Source organism: Leptonotus elevatus, chromosome 12, assembly GCF_054856555.1.
Source record: "Leptonotus elevatus isolate MCC_2025b chromosome 12, RoL_Lele_1.0, whole genome shotgun sequence".
In the NCBI taxonomy this organism is placed as follows: Eukaryota; Metazoa; Chordata; class Actinopteri; order Syngnathiformes; family Syngnathidae; genus Leptonotus; species Leptonotus elevatus.
The window spans coordinates 20,486,267-20,505,122 of NC_141250.1; the positions used below are offsets into that span (position 1 = coordinate 20,486,267).

The 18,856-nt window shown below is 39.0% G+C and overlaps 1 protein-coding gene across 1 annotated transcript in view; it reads left to right on the top strand.

The window, feature by feature from the left end:
- The window catches only part of lrp1bb (low density lipoprotein receptor-related protein 1Bb), a 247,502-nt gene that overhangs the window by 151,983 nt on the left and 76,663 nt on the right, over positions 1–18,856 (top strand). Inside the window, exons 32-41 of the mRNA XM_086090410.1 lie at positions 1,547–1,696; positions 6,491–6,631; positions 7,612–7,737; positions 7,892–8,023; positions 11,126–11,260; positions 11,382–11,511; positions 12,548–12,674; positions 12,784–12,935; positions 14,919–15,043; positions 15,170–15,541. Of these exons, the coding sequence (XP_085946536.1) occupies positions 1,547–1,696; positions 6,491–6,631; positions 7,612–7,737; positions 7,892–8,023; positions 11,126–11,260; positions 11,382–11,511; positions 12,548–12,674; positions 12,784–12,935; positions 14,919–15,043; positions 15,170–15,541 (1,590 nt within the window). The remainder of the gene's footprint in view (positions 1–1,546; positions 1,697–6,490; positions 6,632–7,611; positions 7,738–7,891; positions 8,024–11,125; positions 11,261–11,381; positions 11,512–12,547; positions 12,675–12,783; positions 12,936–14,918; positions 15,044–15,169; positions 15,542–18,856) is intronic.

The following is an 18,856-nucleotide window of genomic DNA, read 5'->3' on the forward strand; positions in this document are numbered from 1 at the left end:
AATGTACAGGCGTCTCTCCTTGCCTTCATCTTTATCTGAAAACCATTAACACACTTGAATCAAAATGCAATTTCTGGAAAATACGTTTTTAGATTGATGCTCAACAGGAAGTATTTTCCTCATTTCACACTTGTTTCCAAATGTGTGATTGACTGGCGACCTGTCCAGGATGTTTCTTGCCTTTCTCGCTCGAATTCCACTGTAGTCGGGTTTCCATCCAATTGTTTCAAAATTTTTAAGCAAATTTACTGAAAATGCGCAAAACGGGCATGCGACTTATGCCCGTTTCCATCTGTTCTTCTTTTGCGAATATTGAGAGGGGAATCCACCGCTGTAAGTGGCGCTATATACCAAAGAAGAAGAAGAAGAAGACCAGAAAGCGACTGCGCTGTGCGATGACGTCGTATATTGCTTTGGGACTACAAACGTACATGTGACGTAATCGACATGTATCCGGTCTTGCCAGCGGGTTTTTTCTAAACCTGTTTCCATCGTCAAAGTTCTTATTTTCCTTTTTCGATACATTTCAAAATCCACCCCTAATAAGTGTGAAAAAAAAAATTATTTTATTTTGGGCCCTTTTTCGAATTTCTAGCGTTTCCATTCAGTTTTATTTTCGCATTTCTTAAAAATTCTAATAAAAATGGTTGGATGGAAACGCAACTATTGATAGGCTCCATTTACCGCCACCTATTATGAGGACAAGTGCTATAGAAAATGCATAGATAGATTCAGAGTAATGATCCCATGTAAAACTATAAGCTTTTAAAATGTTTTATATGTAATTCCACAGATGTTCATTGTCAGCTTGGTGGTTGATTTTTGAATTGCAAGATATTTTTTTTTCTTTTTTTTTTTCTTAAAGATTTAACAGAGTCAATGAAAACTGAGCATTTTACAGCGGAATTGTTGACGCCCAAAAATGATTCTCAATTGACTCAAGGTCAAAACAAACTAATTTTACTCGCAGTGATCTCCGCATTTCTACACCCTCCTTGGCCTGTCAGCAGGATGTGCCATGATTCACAGACTTCATTTATGATTATAGGGCAGACCTGAGGACGAGAGTAAATTAATGATGCATTATGAATGTGAATCTGCCAGACATAAATCCAACACATAGTGGGAGATGTCCACGAGTCCGCAACTGAAATATCTTTCAAGATCCCACCCATTGATGTTGGCCTTGAAGAGTATTTAAAAGCCCTTTTTTTGTTTTTTGTTTTAAAAAGACAAATGACTCAAATACCAATACAAAATCTAATCAGACTGTATTTCCTTCCTCTGTTATTGAATGGAAACATAATGACGGTGTTGTCACTTTTATTTTAAAGGTCATTTGAGAAGTTTATGTCTGCTTCCTTTTTCGGGTCGATTTTCCACACTTAATTCAAACTAATTTATTATCTTCCAATTCAATCCATTTCTCTTTCAAATTTGCTGTCTGCTGTGTGTTGTTAATGCTAAACAATCTGTAATGTAAGCAAACAATTCCAGCCAGCTGTGATCATAAATCTCACTCTGTTGTGCTTTGTTTGACTCCCAGGTCTCTCGGTAGACTACGCGGCTAACAAGCTATACTGGATTAGTTCAGCCAATAACACAATCAACAGGTGCAATCTGGACGGGACCGGGCTCGAGGTGCTAGAAACTCTAAAGAGGGAGCTTACGAAAGGAACTGCTCTCGCCGTGATGGGTGAGTGTCTCGCATTTGCATACGTACAATGCGATATTTATACTGAAAAGAAGCACGGGTGCTGGGAAATCTTTTCAACACAAAATGCTGTTTTACCCTTCGTTATGCTTTAGCATTCTGTATCTCGTTAGAGTGATTTGTGTGGACACTTCTTCCCTTAAATTGACTGTGACTGTTTGTTTCCTATTTAGAAAAGGCTTTATTATTGTGCTCACAAATGGGAGTGAGGAGGAAAGGTGACATAGAATAATGGCGTTGTAGCGGCGTATTAGCAGGTACAGCCAAACAGCAGAATCACGTCTGCTGGTGGCCATCAATCACAATTAATGTGGGGGAAATTGTTTGGAATGGGAGCGTGAGCAACACTACAAACTTTGTGAAATAGAGACTTTTCACTGTGCCTTGACAGCGCATTTGTCACAGGGTAACAACTTAAAGTCCTGGTCCATCCAAGTATGACGTGTTTTATATTAACTTCCAATTTAGGATTGGTACTCTGATATGATGTCATCAATTATATCTTCGGCTTTAATTGGTCATGTCACAATTTGGCTTTATCTGTTAATGCACGATTGATGAATTTGACATCACTATCTGTCTAAGTAATCCAAAAGAAATACGGTAATGTCAGAAATCATGTAAAGCAGGGTTTTTAGACCGTCACATTTCTGAAGTCCATTTCAAACTGTCAGATTTGATTATTGCAATTACAGCTGCTGCAAATAGTGAAAATCCGCAAAAGCATTTGATGCCCCACTAAAAAGTTTGTAATTGCTCGTTGATGCCACAAAATGACGGCAAAGCAATCATTTGGTCCAGAGTAAGCACATCAACAAACATCAACATAGTTCCTGGGCACTAAGATGTAACAGGATGTCAGCAAAGCAATACTTTTACTTTAAAAAATATATATTATTAACTTGAATTTGCAAATACTGAACTTCAAATGTCCTCGGCTGAACAGGAGTTCTTTACTTCTGGTCATGTAATTTTGAGTTGGGTCCTTGGGATATTGTTGGTTGCTATGCAATTGCTATGGTCCTGGATTTTTCACATTGGCCTTTATTCCTTCATATAGATTTGAGCATGGCCCTTGCTGGAGTTGCTCAGTGACACATTTGTCGTCACACTGCAAAAACAGAAATCTTAAGTGAGATATAATTTCTTAAATTTGACCTAAATTTGTTTATTTTTACTTAAAATAAGATTGGCAGGCAAGATCATTCTGCTTATTTTAAGATACTTATTACTTCATTATCTTATTTGATCAAGCAGTCTTAGCCCTGAGTGTTACCAGCCAGTTTTAAGTACTGGGAGGCTTAAAAGGCCCTGAACTGGGGTTTCATAAATTGAATTTTCTAGAATAATCTAGTAATAAGATAAATGGAAAAAATACAAGTATGAAAACAATCAAACAAAAGTGCAAGCTCATTTTTCCTCTTTCCAGTGAATATAGTACCAGCTCAGTAGTCGAGTGGTAGAGTTTTTCCCCTCAGACTGGGAGGTTTTGGGTTCAATCCCTCGCTGTTTCATACCAAATGCAATAAAAATGGGACATATCACCTCCCTGCTTGACACTTGGCCAAACTTAAATGAGTACATATGAATTTTAAGAAAATATTTCTACAGCTTGAAAAAAGTCAATATTACTTGGTTTTAGTCTAAAAATATTATTTTCAAGATTGCTGTGGTTGATATGGGCCTAGTATTATATTTCTTATTTTTCAAAATCTTGCAGGCAAATTTAAGTAAAATGTTCTTGTTCTGTTGGCAGATATTTTTTCTTCTTTGGAGTAATCATTTTCCTATTTTACTATATTTGTTTTTCTTACATTTTCTACTGTCCCGTTTCCTGCTTTTGGGTCCAAATTCTGCACATCGCATGCCAAATGTTATGTTAATTTTTGTTTGGCTTCTAGTGAACTGAGATTTTTGTTTGAATAAATTTCACTTCTCGTGTGTAAACAAGGTAACCAAATGAGTGGAATCAGCTTTCAGGTTGATGCAGTGCGATTGTAGACCACCGCACAATCGACCACAATTGTAAACACTGACAGTGTCATTCACAACTGAGCATTATCTTGTCATTGCCTTTGTTTAGATTGTAATTAGATAGTAGGAGGTTAAGCTAATGCTGTGATTGTTGCACGCATTGCAAGCTAATTATATCACTCCAAGATCGATAGGATAAATAAACAAGCCAGTCATAGTTTAGGAAAGATTTATCCAACTGCGTCTGAGCACCGGTTATGTTCTTGTCCATCCTGTCATGATCAATTAGTTGGTTTTGTTTGAAGTAGTTAAGGTTCATCCAAGGCGGCTTCGTGAGTAAATAAGGAACGCTCGATTTCCATCAGCGAAAGAGTGTCCCTCACACAGCAAGAGACAGAAGCAGACATGAAATCGCTGAACACGGTGAAATGAATTAGCCATTTTATCCCAGATTGCTGCGGGTAAAATCAATCAATTCATTTTTCTTCTACTGTATGTGCGCCGTGCTGGCTGGGAGAAGGTATTCATCCAGGCGGGGGGGGGGGTTGATACACTATACGCGGACGTCTTATAGCTCTGTAGTAATTGGATTGGCTCCAGGGATATGCGTGGACCTCTCTTTGAGAAGGTAGGCCATTCATCAGGCTTGGCTGGCCTTGAATCTAACAAGCAGTTGATGTGGAAATTGAATATGATGTGCCACAAGCGAGCAATCACAACTAGCCAGTGCGCCCCGCGGCACCAAATTAACATAGAGAGCAAAGCTAATCTAGGCCCGCGTGGCCTCCGGGGGTCAAGTGTTTTGTAAACTTCGTGTCGACTGTCACTTGCACTTACAGCGATTCTAGTTTTGTTAACACACGGCACGAGACCTGAAGCTATTAGTTTTAGTTTAAGTGGGAAACATTCCTGCATGTTTGCGAGTATGGCCTTGAAGCGACTGATAATGTTGCTAATGGTCTGATGTTAACAATTTATTTGTAACAATATATTCTTGACTTGAAGATGATGAGTTCCTCATGCTAATTTATTATAATGTGCTATTAAATTGTATGAGAATGCCTCTTATTTGAGTGAATGAAGTGTTATGTGCAGGTTGAACTTGCTTAGCATACTTCAAGCTCATTTTCACCGATGCATTAAGCCACATCAAGTGTGTTTGTAGCATCACCCACGAAAGGCACCTGTAAAGTGAAAATAAATGTCTTGTAAATTTGACACATCACAGAGATGTGTGTTGTTAACAAATCTGCTTAATTTAAATGAATACAAATATTGTTGAGTATATAAAATCAAATGATGAAAAAAAAATAATAATAATAAAATAAAAAAAAATAATAAATAAATAAAAATAAAATCAAATGATGTGTCAACTGAACGCTCTCAAATGTCAATCAAGTATCCCTAAAAGTCCTGGAAAAATAGATGTTACTTCATCTAGCATTTTTTCTTAGGCATATACGTACACATATACCTACACCCCTTCAATCAATCTTTCTCTGCATGTGCTCGCACCCACAGCCAACAACGAGGCGCTCTACCGCCTACACCAGCCTGAAGCGCTGTTCCTCACGCTGGCCGTCAAGACAGACTTTAAAAAAAGAATTCCCCCCATTCTCTGCATCATGTGTGCGTGCACTCATAGTCGACGATAAGGCGCTCTATTAAGGCCATACCAGTGGATTATCTGAAGGAAAAATGCATTAAACTGAACATCACAATTGCGCCGGATAGCTACTAATACAAACATAGACATTGTTCTGATATATATCATGCAAACGTTACAGAACCCCTCCGGCCCAAGGGAACATTCACAAAAAGTCCCTACGGCAACGGCTTAATAACACGAGGGTTCCACAATTGAGAACTACGTACACGTATTTCCCAGTCTTTGCACGTTTTTATAAATTATCTTCAAACATTCTATAATGTGTTTAGAAACAAATTTCTGAATTCACTTTTTACAAGGTTTTTAATTTCCATTTACATGCGCTTTAATCATTAATCGGAAAAGGAAACCAAACCAAGCAAAATCAGCTGTTCTGCTCACATCTCATGTAACTTATATTTTTGCCAACGGTCATGACAAACAGCGATGTAGCCGACGCTGTCCAGGCGGTCGCTGCAACTCACAAATTATGATACAAGAAAGTTACGACTTCCACCAGCCTCCTTCCACCTCCTACTAAAATGTTGTGATGAAGCGACCACAACTCGAGCTCCACAGGCACCAGTTGTCAACCAATCAATCATCTTTCAACTTTTGACAATTATTGCCGTAACACAAATACAAAATATACTGTACATCATGAGAAGGTTGGTCAAAGTCAAAAGTCAACTCTGTGCTTTTTTTTTTTTTATCACTACACACATCATTCATGTGGGGCAGTTTTACCGTCATACATAAATCTGGTGGTTTCTTCCAGTTATTTGCGAAAACTGCATACACACTTTTGCCCATTTTGCTTAGAAATGAAAATGGACAGTCTTACAAATGCAGCTTTCTTTTTCTTGGAACTTGTATTCCATTCCAAAGAAGCATCCCAAAATACTTTTGTTCCTACCTTCCTGCGACTGTGGGCTTCCTTTTTTACTAACCATGACCAAGACAAGCGGATTGACGTCAACAGAGACACACTTGATTTTCAAAATGAAACTTCTTTCAGACTTTGATGCTCAATATAACACGATAGTCCCTCAAAACCAAAATAATGCTGAGGACGTTTTCTTGAGTGTGTGATCGTGTCTTGTAAAGAACCAAGCTTTTTGCTGAGATCCGTCTCTCTATTTATTTGGTTACAGGCAGTAAACTGTGGTGGGCCGATGATGAATCTGCACAGCTTGGAAATGTCAACAAGAGGGATGGCCGGAACTTTGTCAATCTGAGAAACAAGACTGGTGGGGTCGTCCACATGAAGGTGTATGACCGGGAAGGTCAGAAAGGTGTGTAGGGTCTTCAGTCACATTTCCAACCGAGTGGCACGGTTCATTTTTTGTCCAAATTCATTTTCTTATCATGCACCACGTACTGAATACATTACACTCAAGAGTAAAGACGCTCTGTACCAGATAACAGCTCTGTATTTTATTTTCATCTGCAGGCCCTGTGACAGGGAAGAAGAAAATATTAGAATAGTGTGTTTTAATAGGTAAACAGGTGTAACACAATATCAACAGGAAAGATGCACTCACAAAAGACGACAATGACAAGGCAAATTTGGTGTTTTACGTTAACGTTCTGGGCGTGTCCACTGAATGTGCTGAGGCCACGCCCAGCTCAATTGTCAATCAAATATCTCAACTACATCCTGGAATCAATGGATGTCAAGCATCTTATGCCTAAATAAATCCGTTTCAATTTATCTGCTCACAGCCTTCGCTGGCTGGAATATAATCTCCAAGTCGCGACAACGAGGCGCTCTAAAGGAGCCACACCAAGTCTTTTTTTATTTTCTCCTCCTTGCCCTTCCACCTTTCTTTTCGTGATACACATGCACTCACGGCTGATAACAAGGCACTCTAAAGTGGCCATCACGGCCCAAGCCACGATTACTGTCAAGTCAGGCTCTTTGATATTCTGCCTGTGCAGTCGCGGCTAACAATGAGGCGCTCTATAATGGCTACGTTTCAGACTATTCAAAAGAAGTCACATATGTTGTCATAGCTCGCTAGATAACTCCGCTTTGCAATTCTGCTGGATAACTGCTCATGCTATTGAAGGCATTTTCATATAATAGACACCATTTTAGCCACACCTTCCAGCATTTATCCTCAAGCGGTCAAACAGCATAATTAGAAACAATTTCTCAGGACTTTCCACAGTCTTGAAACATCAACACAAACACAAAAAGTACAGGCACACACGCTCAGCTCTCGTAGGATGAATCTAACTAATACTTGTGCTGGTCCTGGTTAACTTTCAGGAAGAAACCTTTGCCAAATAAACAACGGAGGATGTTCGCAGCTCTGTTTTCCAACTTCTGAAAGCACCCGAAGCTGCTCTTGCACTGTTGGATACAACCTCAGAAGCGATCGCATGTCCTGTGAAGGTATGCTTTTTTTGTTTGTTAAAATAACTGCTATTGTACAATCTTCATTCTTACTTTTGGGGAATGTGTTATGCAGACAGACTTCATTCATATGTTGTTTTCATGATGGTTTGCTGTGGTTGACCTGCTAGTTGTTGTTGTTTTCCCTCCAAAGGTATGGATTCATTTGTGATGTATTCCATCCATGAGGGCATAAGAGGGATTTCTCTGGACCCAAATGACAACACTGAAGCCCTCATGCCTATCACGGGGACACTTTTTGCTGTGGGGGTGGACTTTCATGCAGGTAAGAGTAGACACTGGTTGTACATTTGTGTAGTTTGTAACACTTTTCCACGGCGTGTGACGTGCTGGACTTCCAACCTCACATTCATGCAAACGGTATATAATGACTGAAATAACATTAGAGGCTGACATCTTGTACATTTGTGTTCTTCCAATAGAGAAGAACCTCTGAATAGATGTCATTATGGAGTTGTAATTTAAATGATATTTGGAATGGAGTTGATTGCATGATTGCATGTGACTAATCACGATTGCGTGTAATTAATCTGTATTTGTTCGAGTAGTAACTTGACTGAATATTTCAAGTGATTAATGTTGCTGTTAACATTGAAGCTGAACATATTTCATACCCAAGAGGATGTTTGTTGATTCAAGGAGTCACATCTTAGTTATGTTTTTTTTTTATTATTATTATTATTAATGTCGACAATGAGGGCACATGAATTAAAAGTGGAATGTCCTTTTGTGCCCCATGTTTGTAATTATATTTTCTTCCACTATCTCCCTTTTACATAATGGGAAAATTGCATTATTATTATCATTATTATTATTATTATCATTATTATAAAACCAGCATGACTTTCTTGCCTTTATTTCTTCCCATCTCATCTGCCTTAAGATAAACAGGTCAAGGGATGGGTCTTTGCTATATTTACATCGGAGGGTTTGAATAATGGTCTGTGGGCTGGCGGAGTGCAGTTTTGATGGAGTAATCACATGACATTACAGGCAAGCCCCGGGTATGAATAACAGCGAGCCTGCGAAACAATTGGAATACAAAGCAATTCCCCAGATATTGCATCAAGCAACCACAGTGTGCATTGCAAAGCAAGAAGCAAATCGTGCATACTGTAATTTGTTACATCCCGACTTCCCTTTACTGGCCGCATGATAAAAATAATAAAATTCATCGCAAAGACAGACGATCGAGCCTGGTCGCACTCCCATGTATGTAATAGATTGTAAATGCCGCATGATGACTAAGGCGGTCCGAATATGAAGTGAACAAACTGACGCCCGAAGCAAACGACATCTACTGAAAGGGTTTGCATGATGTATTTTGTGTTCCTAACCTCATCCACAACAGTAAGACTAATGTCGGCTGATTGGAATACAAAGATGGCAGTTATCTGCAAATGAAATCTTCTCAAGAAAAAAGTAGCAAAATTGCGATTGTTAATGAATTGTTCAGAATGATCTTGATATAATATATGTTCCTCGCAGAAACTACAACAAATGAGTGCTCATATCGATACACACCATGCTAATAGAAATGTCACGTTCATTATACACATGATTTCATGAACGATGAATTGTCGGCAATTTGAAGGCCACTGGATCACAACCCTATCAGCTGGGGTGCGCGCCAGCGTGTGATCTGTTCCAGGCCCGCCTGCAAGCTAGTAACCGTGTTGTAATGGAAATCCAAATCCCCGCGTCCTGGGCTTGCACACACAGTTGAACAGAGATGAGCCAAGGCAGCATATTTATATTGAAAAGCGGCTTAAGACCTTCCCTAAACTCCTTCTCTTTCACATGGCGTCACTGAGCTCTTAATATGAGTGACTCGAGAAATAATGTGAAATCCTGACATGACCACAAGCTTTTTAAAAATGTCCATATAAGACTGGATGGCATTAAATAAAGTAGCTTGTCACCTAGACCTCCTTTTATTGCAAAAGTAAACATGAGAATCTAGGAGACAGCAGGAATGAGAGGGTACAAATTATTGCATCACCGTAACACTTTTCAGGAAATAAATAAAACAACATCTTGTTTGAATGACCAAACATGGCACCGTTCAAGTTGGAATTATAAATTCATTCATTCACTGCCATTGACGACTATAGACGTCAAAAATCCATTTGAACTGTGAATGTGTTATTAACCACCAAAATCACGTTCTTTTTTTTTTGTAAAGATCTGAAAGCCATGGGCGGTGCAATAAATAAAACAATGAGCTGAATGTCATACTTCTGCTGTGTGCCGGGCGTTTTTTGTGTGTTTGTTTTATGTTTGTTTGTTTTTTACATCACTTACGGGCTACCATAGCTCAGGGTCATGACAGTTTCAGCAAAACATATTTCTGAAATGGCACCAAGTGGAATGAAAAACGATCCTGTCACCCGGACGTAGTCATGTCTTTTTCAAAATCTGCTGTGAAGAGAAAGGTACAAAAGTCAATTTCAAGAAAAACAGGAAATTATTATTATTTTTTTATTTATTGTTGTTGTTGTTGAGCACAGGGGCACACTGACATGTCACAGGGAAAGTTGTTGCACTCAAGAAATCAGACGTCATGATTCAACTAGGCATGCTGAGGGATAAGAGAAAGAACCGGGTCACCAATCTTCTTCGCATTCTGAAGAACTATCTAAATTATGAAATTAATAAAGGTTGAGAACATTGGATTAGCTGTACTTTTTTTTTTCAATACTTAAACCCCTTTTTTTGTGGAATACTTGACACGGCCCAGACACACCCAGATTCGATCTTCAGCGGCCCCCACATGAGATGTCAAAAAAATATCCAGACTTTCAACCTCGAGGCGACATAATGTTGCACGACTCCTGCAAATTGAGGAGGCGGAGTTTTACAACACTTTTGAGACGGTTCAAGTGTCCAAGAGAGTTAATAAGCCTGAGACTGTATATTCAACATTTCAAATGAGTTAATATTGCAAAAAAAAAAGAAAAAAGACACACACAAAAAAAGGATGTGGCAACAGCCTGATATCATCGATTCATGAAAAAATATGAAATCGACCATATATGGGCATAAAGGATTTCCACCACTGCCTAAGTCCTTCGTGCGTCTTTTCTTATATCGATTTAATAACAAAAACAGTCAACAATGATTTTAGCAACGCACGCATTTCTTACCACTCTTTAATGTTTGCTCGACAATTACCTAACTTAAAAGAGCTTCGGATAGACCATGTGTGCATTTCCACCGTCACCCTTTTCCTCACAAGATATTGGTGAAATGGGCCATGCGGTAATAAAAAGTGTTTTCGTGAGCTGCATTGTTTGAGGGCACTAATGTGTTGAAGGGAAATCACATCCATCATCTGATCTTGCAGTGTCATTAACTCCTTTTGCAGGGAATGACACCGTGTACTGGACTGACATGGGCCTGAACAGAATTTCCCGGGCAAAACGTGATCAGACCTGGCGGGAGGACATCGTAACTTCCGGCATCAGCAGGGTTGAAGGCATTGCTGTGGACTGGATGGCTGGTTAGTGTTACCATTCTTTTTGGCTATGAATGCTCTTACCTGAGGAGGAATTATTTTGTATTCAAACAACAAAAGACAGAATATGTCTGAATGACTTGACAATTTCTTTGTGTTTCCATAGGGAATCTTTACTGGACAGACCACGGTTTTAATCTTATAGAAATATCTCGTTTGACTGGTGCCTATCGCTCCGTGGTGATATCTGAAGGTCTGGATCAGCCCAGAGGCATCGCTGTCCACCCTCAGAAGGGGTAGGCAATATTTTTGCTTGCGTCCACCCGATCTTTCCAATATGGGATAATATGAGATATGATCACTGGTATTATTGTTTTGTATTGTTGCTATGACAACCATGTTTGTCCGAAGCCATGTTTGATAAGTTACTGACACTTATTAATTTTTGCCTCCTTCTAGGGCTGGGCAATAAATCGAATTAATTCGATTAATTGTCATTTTGAAATTGAATCGTTGAAAATGTGTTAAATCAGGAAATTGAATTGTGTCTTCTGAATTATTAAAAGCTGTTCTTATGTTCTGTTATATCCAGATATTATTTTGAGCCTGTAATTTTCCACAAGTGGCAGAATGCCGGATGGGTGGTTTACAAGACATGCTTACAATAGCTATCAATTACTTAATTGTGGCAATTAAGCACAAACTGTGAATGTTAACTTTATGTTAAAACTGATCTTGAATCAGTATACATTATTGTTGCCAGAACATTTTGCACAGGAATTATTTTTGAATAAATGAAACCTTTAAATAAACGTTTATTGGATTAAAATCGATTAAAATCATAATCGTCCTGAATGACAAAAAAAAAAAAAGATTTTATTTTTGGGCCTTATTGCCCTACCTCCTCCTTTTCCACATGAGAGGCGAAACCAGAGGAGTCCAGTTGCAAACGAGTCAATGCTGCGGGTTGTTGGTAGTTGTTGGTTGTTGGAGGGTCTTTGTTTCATGGGCGTGCACTTTGAGTGCTTCTGTTAAGGCTAATGTTGTCAAATGAATTTGAAAAATTTTTTGGGAGGATCATGTGGCGTATTAACAATTTAAACTAATGTTATAGGCAATTCAAAAAGGATAGTGGGGGGGTTGTCACTTGTGGTTTTGGCAATCATCGGGGAGATTACTGGATAGACTTGGTCGACTTTCAGCATATTTCATACTAAAATACGTCACGCACGTACACATTTAAGTTAAAGTTTTGGATTTCTGATTTTGGAAGCACACCAAAATCTCATCTCTGGACGTCAACCCATCCAATATATTTATGTTTGTTGGCAGGTATCTCTTCTGGACTGAGTGGGGCCAGAACCCATGTATTGGCCGCTCCCGCTTGGATGGCACAGACCAAGTCACCTTGGTTAACTCGGGCATCATGTGGCCCAACGGCATTTCTATAGACTATGAGGTAGCATTCATTGGTCTTGGAAGCCTCACTTCCATACAGCGACGCTCTTTCAGTCCCGACCTCATCTTATCCTTTTGTGCCTAATATACATTTTAAAATTGCCTCTCAGGAAAATACATTATACTGGTGTGATGCCCGCACTGATAAGATCGAGAGGATCAACCTTGAGACAGGTGAGAGCCGGGAGATAGTACTGTCTTCGGCCAATGTGGACCTGTTCTCGGTGGCTGTGTTTGGGCCTTACATCTACTGGGCTGACAGGTAATCGACTTTTTCTTAAAGGTACTGAACACGGGTTTCCCTACAAAGTCTGCAACACTGAGCTGATATTAACCCTCCACTTTAAAAGGTTCTGTGCAAAGCTAAAGCTGTTCTGATGAAGAGTGTAGCCTTTTAATAAAGGTTGTCTCCAAATCATGAGTCTGCTACTTTTGTTTACATTGCAGCAGAAGATTGCAGTATTGATTCAGTATGACGGAATGTTATATGTGTCTTATCTGCAACACACACCGGCAGTATATCGCAGCAACAAATTGTGTACTGTATCTCATCTTGTTTGTTGCGTGGCTTCTTGCAAATATATATATTTTTTGATATAGATAATTGTTAGTAGGATGTTAGTCAGATCTGATTCATTAGGCCTGCCGCACATCAAGCCGAACGTGACTGAAGTGGACTATCGAGAAAACAATTACAGTTAATGAATAACATAATAAATATTATTTCTCTTCTCCGAAGAATGACTAAGATAACTTGTGGCTTACTGAGGAGTAGTCATGGGCTGATATTAAATTCTAACAGTATGTGAGCAAAAATATTGCACACACTATTAAAATTATTAAATTAAAATAATTTTTGTAATGTTTGGGTAAAAAACATATTTTTTATTTTTTATTTAACGCAATCTGTTTCATTAGTTATGTTAAGTTTAAATAAATAAGTAAACTATTAAAAAAAATGTTTAATATTCTGAGCAAGTCACAGTATCATGTCACTGGTGAGCTATTTTTAGAACAAACCTGTGGGCTCATGTTGTCCTTGGGGCTAACTAGTACACACTGGCACCATGTTGACTTTTTAAAACCAGGGTAAACCATCGAACCGGTCATCGGGCCATGCCTACTTCGGAGTGAACTTTTATATTTCGGCATGATACTGCCCCAAGTGGTCAAGATGCACACCCAAGAAGGACCAGCACAATGTCTATTGAATTAATTAAAAAATAATAATAAATAAAAGAAAAAAAGGTTAATTATATTTAACTATAGCATTGTTGTGTGTTTATATGAATTACTATATTATAGAATGCTATTGTCTTTTTTTTCTTAGGGGTGGGGGGCTGGACTGGGTTAATAGCCTTTCCTCTCATTTCAATTCATTTTTGGTTCGCCGTTCGGAGCAAAACGACTGTCCAGTTCGGCCGTGTCACTCGTTGTGCAGCAGGCCTTAAAATTATTTCTTATGATGACATCTAATTTTATTTTATTTAGGGGCAAAATGATAGCGTTGTAGATCAAGTTAGTGTGTGAGCTTTTCATTTAATGGCTGCAATTTACCTGACCTGCTGCAAGGTCTGTTCCATAAATCCAACTGGAGAAGAGCAAATAGAAGCAGTTTGGAAAATGGCAAAAAAAAATTGTCAGGGGTCAGTCTCTCACATCCATTGCAGCCAACCAGAGAATTGTGAGAAGAGAATTTTTTTATTTATTTTTTTGCTCTGAAGAAATATCTAGTTATTATGAAGCCGTCGCTATGGAAGCTTCCATGCTTATCTCTTTGGCGGCAGTCATTGTTTACAGGCTTCCAGTCTATTCTGGCTCTGTTGACATCAAAACTGCCATCCGCAGCTGCATCCTCAAAGGACACTGATGTGTCATTATTTGGTTGTCCTTAAGGCCATCATTTTGAGGCTTGGCAAAATTGATTTTACAGTTTACGTGCCTGTATTGTCTTGAATCCAGCTGCTTCACAAGGTTAGTCTGCAGCAACAGCTGAGTGGCTCTTGTGAAAGTGGGATTTATTGTGCTCTTCTCCGCATTTATTCCTAATCTACGTTCAAATGGTATGGCTGCTATATCGGGTTTTACTTTTGTGCTATGATCTTTCTATCTCTATAATATCGTCATAATCCTGCAATGAAAAAAAAAATCAATAAAAAAAAAAAGGCCCGAATGCAGCTCTGTAAATATATCGCCTTCACGGAAAGTGAAATCACTTTCTCACCACCCTGACCTCCTGCTCCAGGGCCTTCTCAAACGGTTCAATCCGACGAGGCTTGAAGACTGACAGCAGTGAGGCCGTGACAATGAGGAGTGGCCTGGGGGTCAATTTGAAGGGCGTGACCGTCTTCACTAGAAGCAGAGAGAAAGGTTGAGGATTTCACTCCTTCGCTCATCTATTGATTCACAAAATATCTGCCCTATTTTTTTTTTCTCCAAAATACACTATTATGAAAATGCGCATCTGTGCAATAGTGTTGATTTTTCTTTCTTCAGGTTCAAACCCATGCGCCAGGAACAATGGTGGTTGCCGACAGCTTTGCTTTCACGTGGGCAGCGGCCGTCGAACCTGCTCCTGTGCCCACGGACGCTTATCGGAGAACGGCTTTTCCTGCGAGCGCTATGAAGGTTATCTCCTCTACTCCGAGAGGACGACTCTGAAAAGCATCCACCTCTCGGATGAGAATGACCTCAACTCACCGGTCCAGCCTTTTGAAAACGCTGCTCTTTTCAAGAATGTCATCGCCTTGGCATTTGACTACAGTCAGCATACGCTTGGCACCAATCGCATCTTTTTCAGCGACGTTCACTTTGGAAACATCCAGATGATCAATGACGACTGGACAGGACACTCAATGATTGCAGAAAGTAAGTGGTGCAATTGTAAATTCACTGCTAGTACAGAGATATGAATTTGGATCTGGTGCACAAGCAAACTTTGTCCATCCATCCATTTTCTGCTTACATATAAATCATCACCGAGTATGAACTGTACTCAAGCTGGTGATTTAAAAAAATTAATAAATCCCCACAAATCAACATTTTTCAATTTCAAGTGTTAGTAATATCTTTAGAACAAATCTATAAACTCAACTGTATGAGAATAGCTGAGAAACTCAGCCTCTTCTTCACTCTGCGGGAGCTGTGCAGCATAATGTCACCTCAAGATAAAAAGTATGGAATACCAACTGTAACGATACAAGCTAATGTTTTGATAGCTTCACCAAGAAGCCACTTTTCATGAGTAGCGTGTTGGTTTCGTCGTGCGTGCGTGTGTGTGTGTGTGTCTTTAATTCACCTGAAACCTGTTATAAATCCCAGACCCTTCACCTTAACCGCATACTGCAGAGTCCCACCAGAGTCGTGAAATTGTCAGGAGACCAGAGGAAGGATCAAAGGAAGGAAAGATAAAACAAAGGGAAATCCAACACCAACCAGACACCACCTTCCACCGAAAAAACAAAATCTTTCACCAACCCCAGATACATCTAAATTCCAAATTAGGGAGACCTCAGGAGACCAGAGGAAAGACTAAAAGAAGGCAGGAAGGATAGATGAAGCAGAGGGAGATCCACAAACACCAACCTCCACTGATTCAGCGACCAGTGGGTGAAGCAAATTATTTTTGAGTTTCGGTAGATGTATCTCATTAGGACAGCCCCCCCCCCCCCCCCCATGTCACTTTAGGGGCTCCATATAATAGTCATATTCCATCAAAAATAAGACCCCTAAAATAAATGTAGTATTACATTTAGAATCTATCATATCGGTTTCTATGATAAAAGGCAAAGTTGTCAGTTCAAAAGCGCGCGCTTGCATTGCTGCTTTCTTTTGCGAGTGTCAGTTTAGTGTTGACGAGAACACGGCTGGCGTCAAAAGCGCAGTGAAAATCTCTTCTGCTTATGTCTGGATCCTCTGCAATTGGACGACGTTTTCCTGGGGAACAAAGATCAGCATTGGGGCAAATCTACACGTACAAGCCTTCACACACACACACATACTGTACAGTCGCACGCATGCGAGCACAACAGGAAGCTGGCAGAGCGTTGCTGATCCCCTCCTTCGCACAACCTCACTCAGCTGATGCTGCGTTATCAAGACAATTTAATAGATGCTATCTAATCATTTTTTGAAGCATTGTGTCGTATGAAATGCAGAAACCTCGATGATACCTTATGGCAAGACATTTAAAAGCTATATTTGACTATCCAGGATTAACATTGTAGATTTCTTCAATAGCTGGAATTTTTTTTTTCTTCTTCTTCTTTTTTTTTTTTTTTTTTTTTTTTTAGGGATTTTCATTCAAGCTATCTTATCATATTTTAAATGTTTATGTTACCAGTATTACAGCCGATTTGTTACGATGTACGACACTCTCGTAACCAAACGCAATATTGTAGCCTACTGACATTACTGTAAGTAAAACAACCACAAAGCTCATTGAATCATTCATGCATGCACATTTGGTTCCTGTACGGCAGAGAAAATGACAAAATCTATGATCTTATTTCGTAAATGTTTTATATTGTTATAGTAATTAATTATTTTGTCCTGAAGGGGGAGTAAGCCATGCATGTCAAATTAAGATAAAGGTTTATCAGTAAAGAGAAAACGACTTTTACTGGCCCCATTTAGCTTTTCCTTCCCCCGCTGGGCATCATTTTAAAATCATCAACAACTTTTATATGTCGTATATATAAAATCTGCATTTGTCTGCGGAACTTCTACTTGCATCCCGCCATTAATGAAAGGTGCAGATGTTAATCATGCATATTTCCCTAATTAATCTCCACGTCCCCCAATAATTAATCCTTCAACCCAGCAACAATTTGTGGCAAATTCGACCAGATGGCTTTTATTGCAAACTATTAATTAGCAATCAGCTGACTCAGTACGTGCCTTGCAGGTTTTGGGGTTTGTGGGTTTCATGCTGAGAATCTACATGCTAACTTGCTAGTAACTGCCATGTTGCTCTGCAATACAACATGTTTTGTTTTGATGCGACGCCATTAGATGTTATGCGAATCCAAGCGTCTAAATTTAGTCCCTTTATTGTTTGTCATCACGAAGGCGACTGTTGAAGACGGAATACACACCTTCAAGTAACTAATCCCTTGGCCTTTCTTGTGTTCCTGGTAATGAAAGGAGTTGTGTTTTTATAACAACAAACACATGTTCCACTGCATGAAATAAGTCAAGTCAACACGCTCGGTGTGGATGCATGTTTTTAAAATGATTCAAAAGACATAAGTAATTGAATAGCCGTGAAATTTGACATCATAAATTTCACAGCCTTAAGTTCAAATGTGCGTGGTGAAATGGCCTTTTATCTCTCTGCTTGTGTTGTGCCTGCAAAGGCTGCATTTTAATAATGCTCACGATATTAAGACATTATTATAATTACAATACCAGTCCAATTTTGCTGCTGGGTAAATGTCCTCGATACAAAGATGTTGTCAGGGATTCTGTGGGTCATTAAAAAGCATTAAAAGTCTTTGAATGGGTTTTGCCAAAATTAAGACTTAAAATGGCATTAAAAGTATTAAATCATTCAGATTTGCTAATACTTGCAGAAACCCTGGTTGTAGTTTGTTGTCATTGGAATTTTAACTGGTACAAGGTTACATTTTGTCTTTTTGTTGCTTTTGTGTTTTTTCTTATTTTTTTTCTTTTCACTGGAAACATTTCCTCAGTGTTTTGTCCCACATAAATGTAACAGTTCTGCAGGAAGCCATGGGGAATACCAAATGTTCAGACTTGGGATAAACGGGAATACTAAATGGGGAATGGAATCACTGTAAATCCCATGGTGACCCCAGAATTCCTACTTTAGTTGTCTATCGTGATGTATTTACAAAATCCTTGGATTTGTTTTTCAATTTTGTTTGGCCTGGAAGCTTTTATTCCTATTCTTTTTTGTCACATTTTTTAATTCCCAACTGTATAATGCAAGTATATTAATTACAGAAGTGAGAGTGTACATTTTTCAACTGTAGTTTCTTTTGAATTTCTGAGCACAAGAACAACACTGTGTTTCATTTATTTTTAGACGACATAGTGCCACTTGAGACATGGTCATACTTTGAGCAGGTGTGACATAAAAACACAATATAATCAGAACAATCACATTCTTTATCCTTAATATGTTTACTCACGATATTATTTTCAGTTTAACCATGAAAC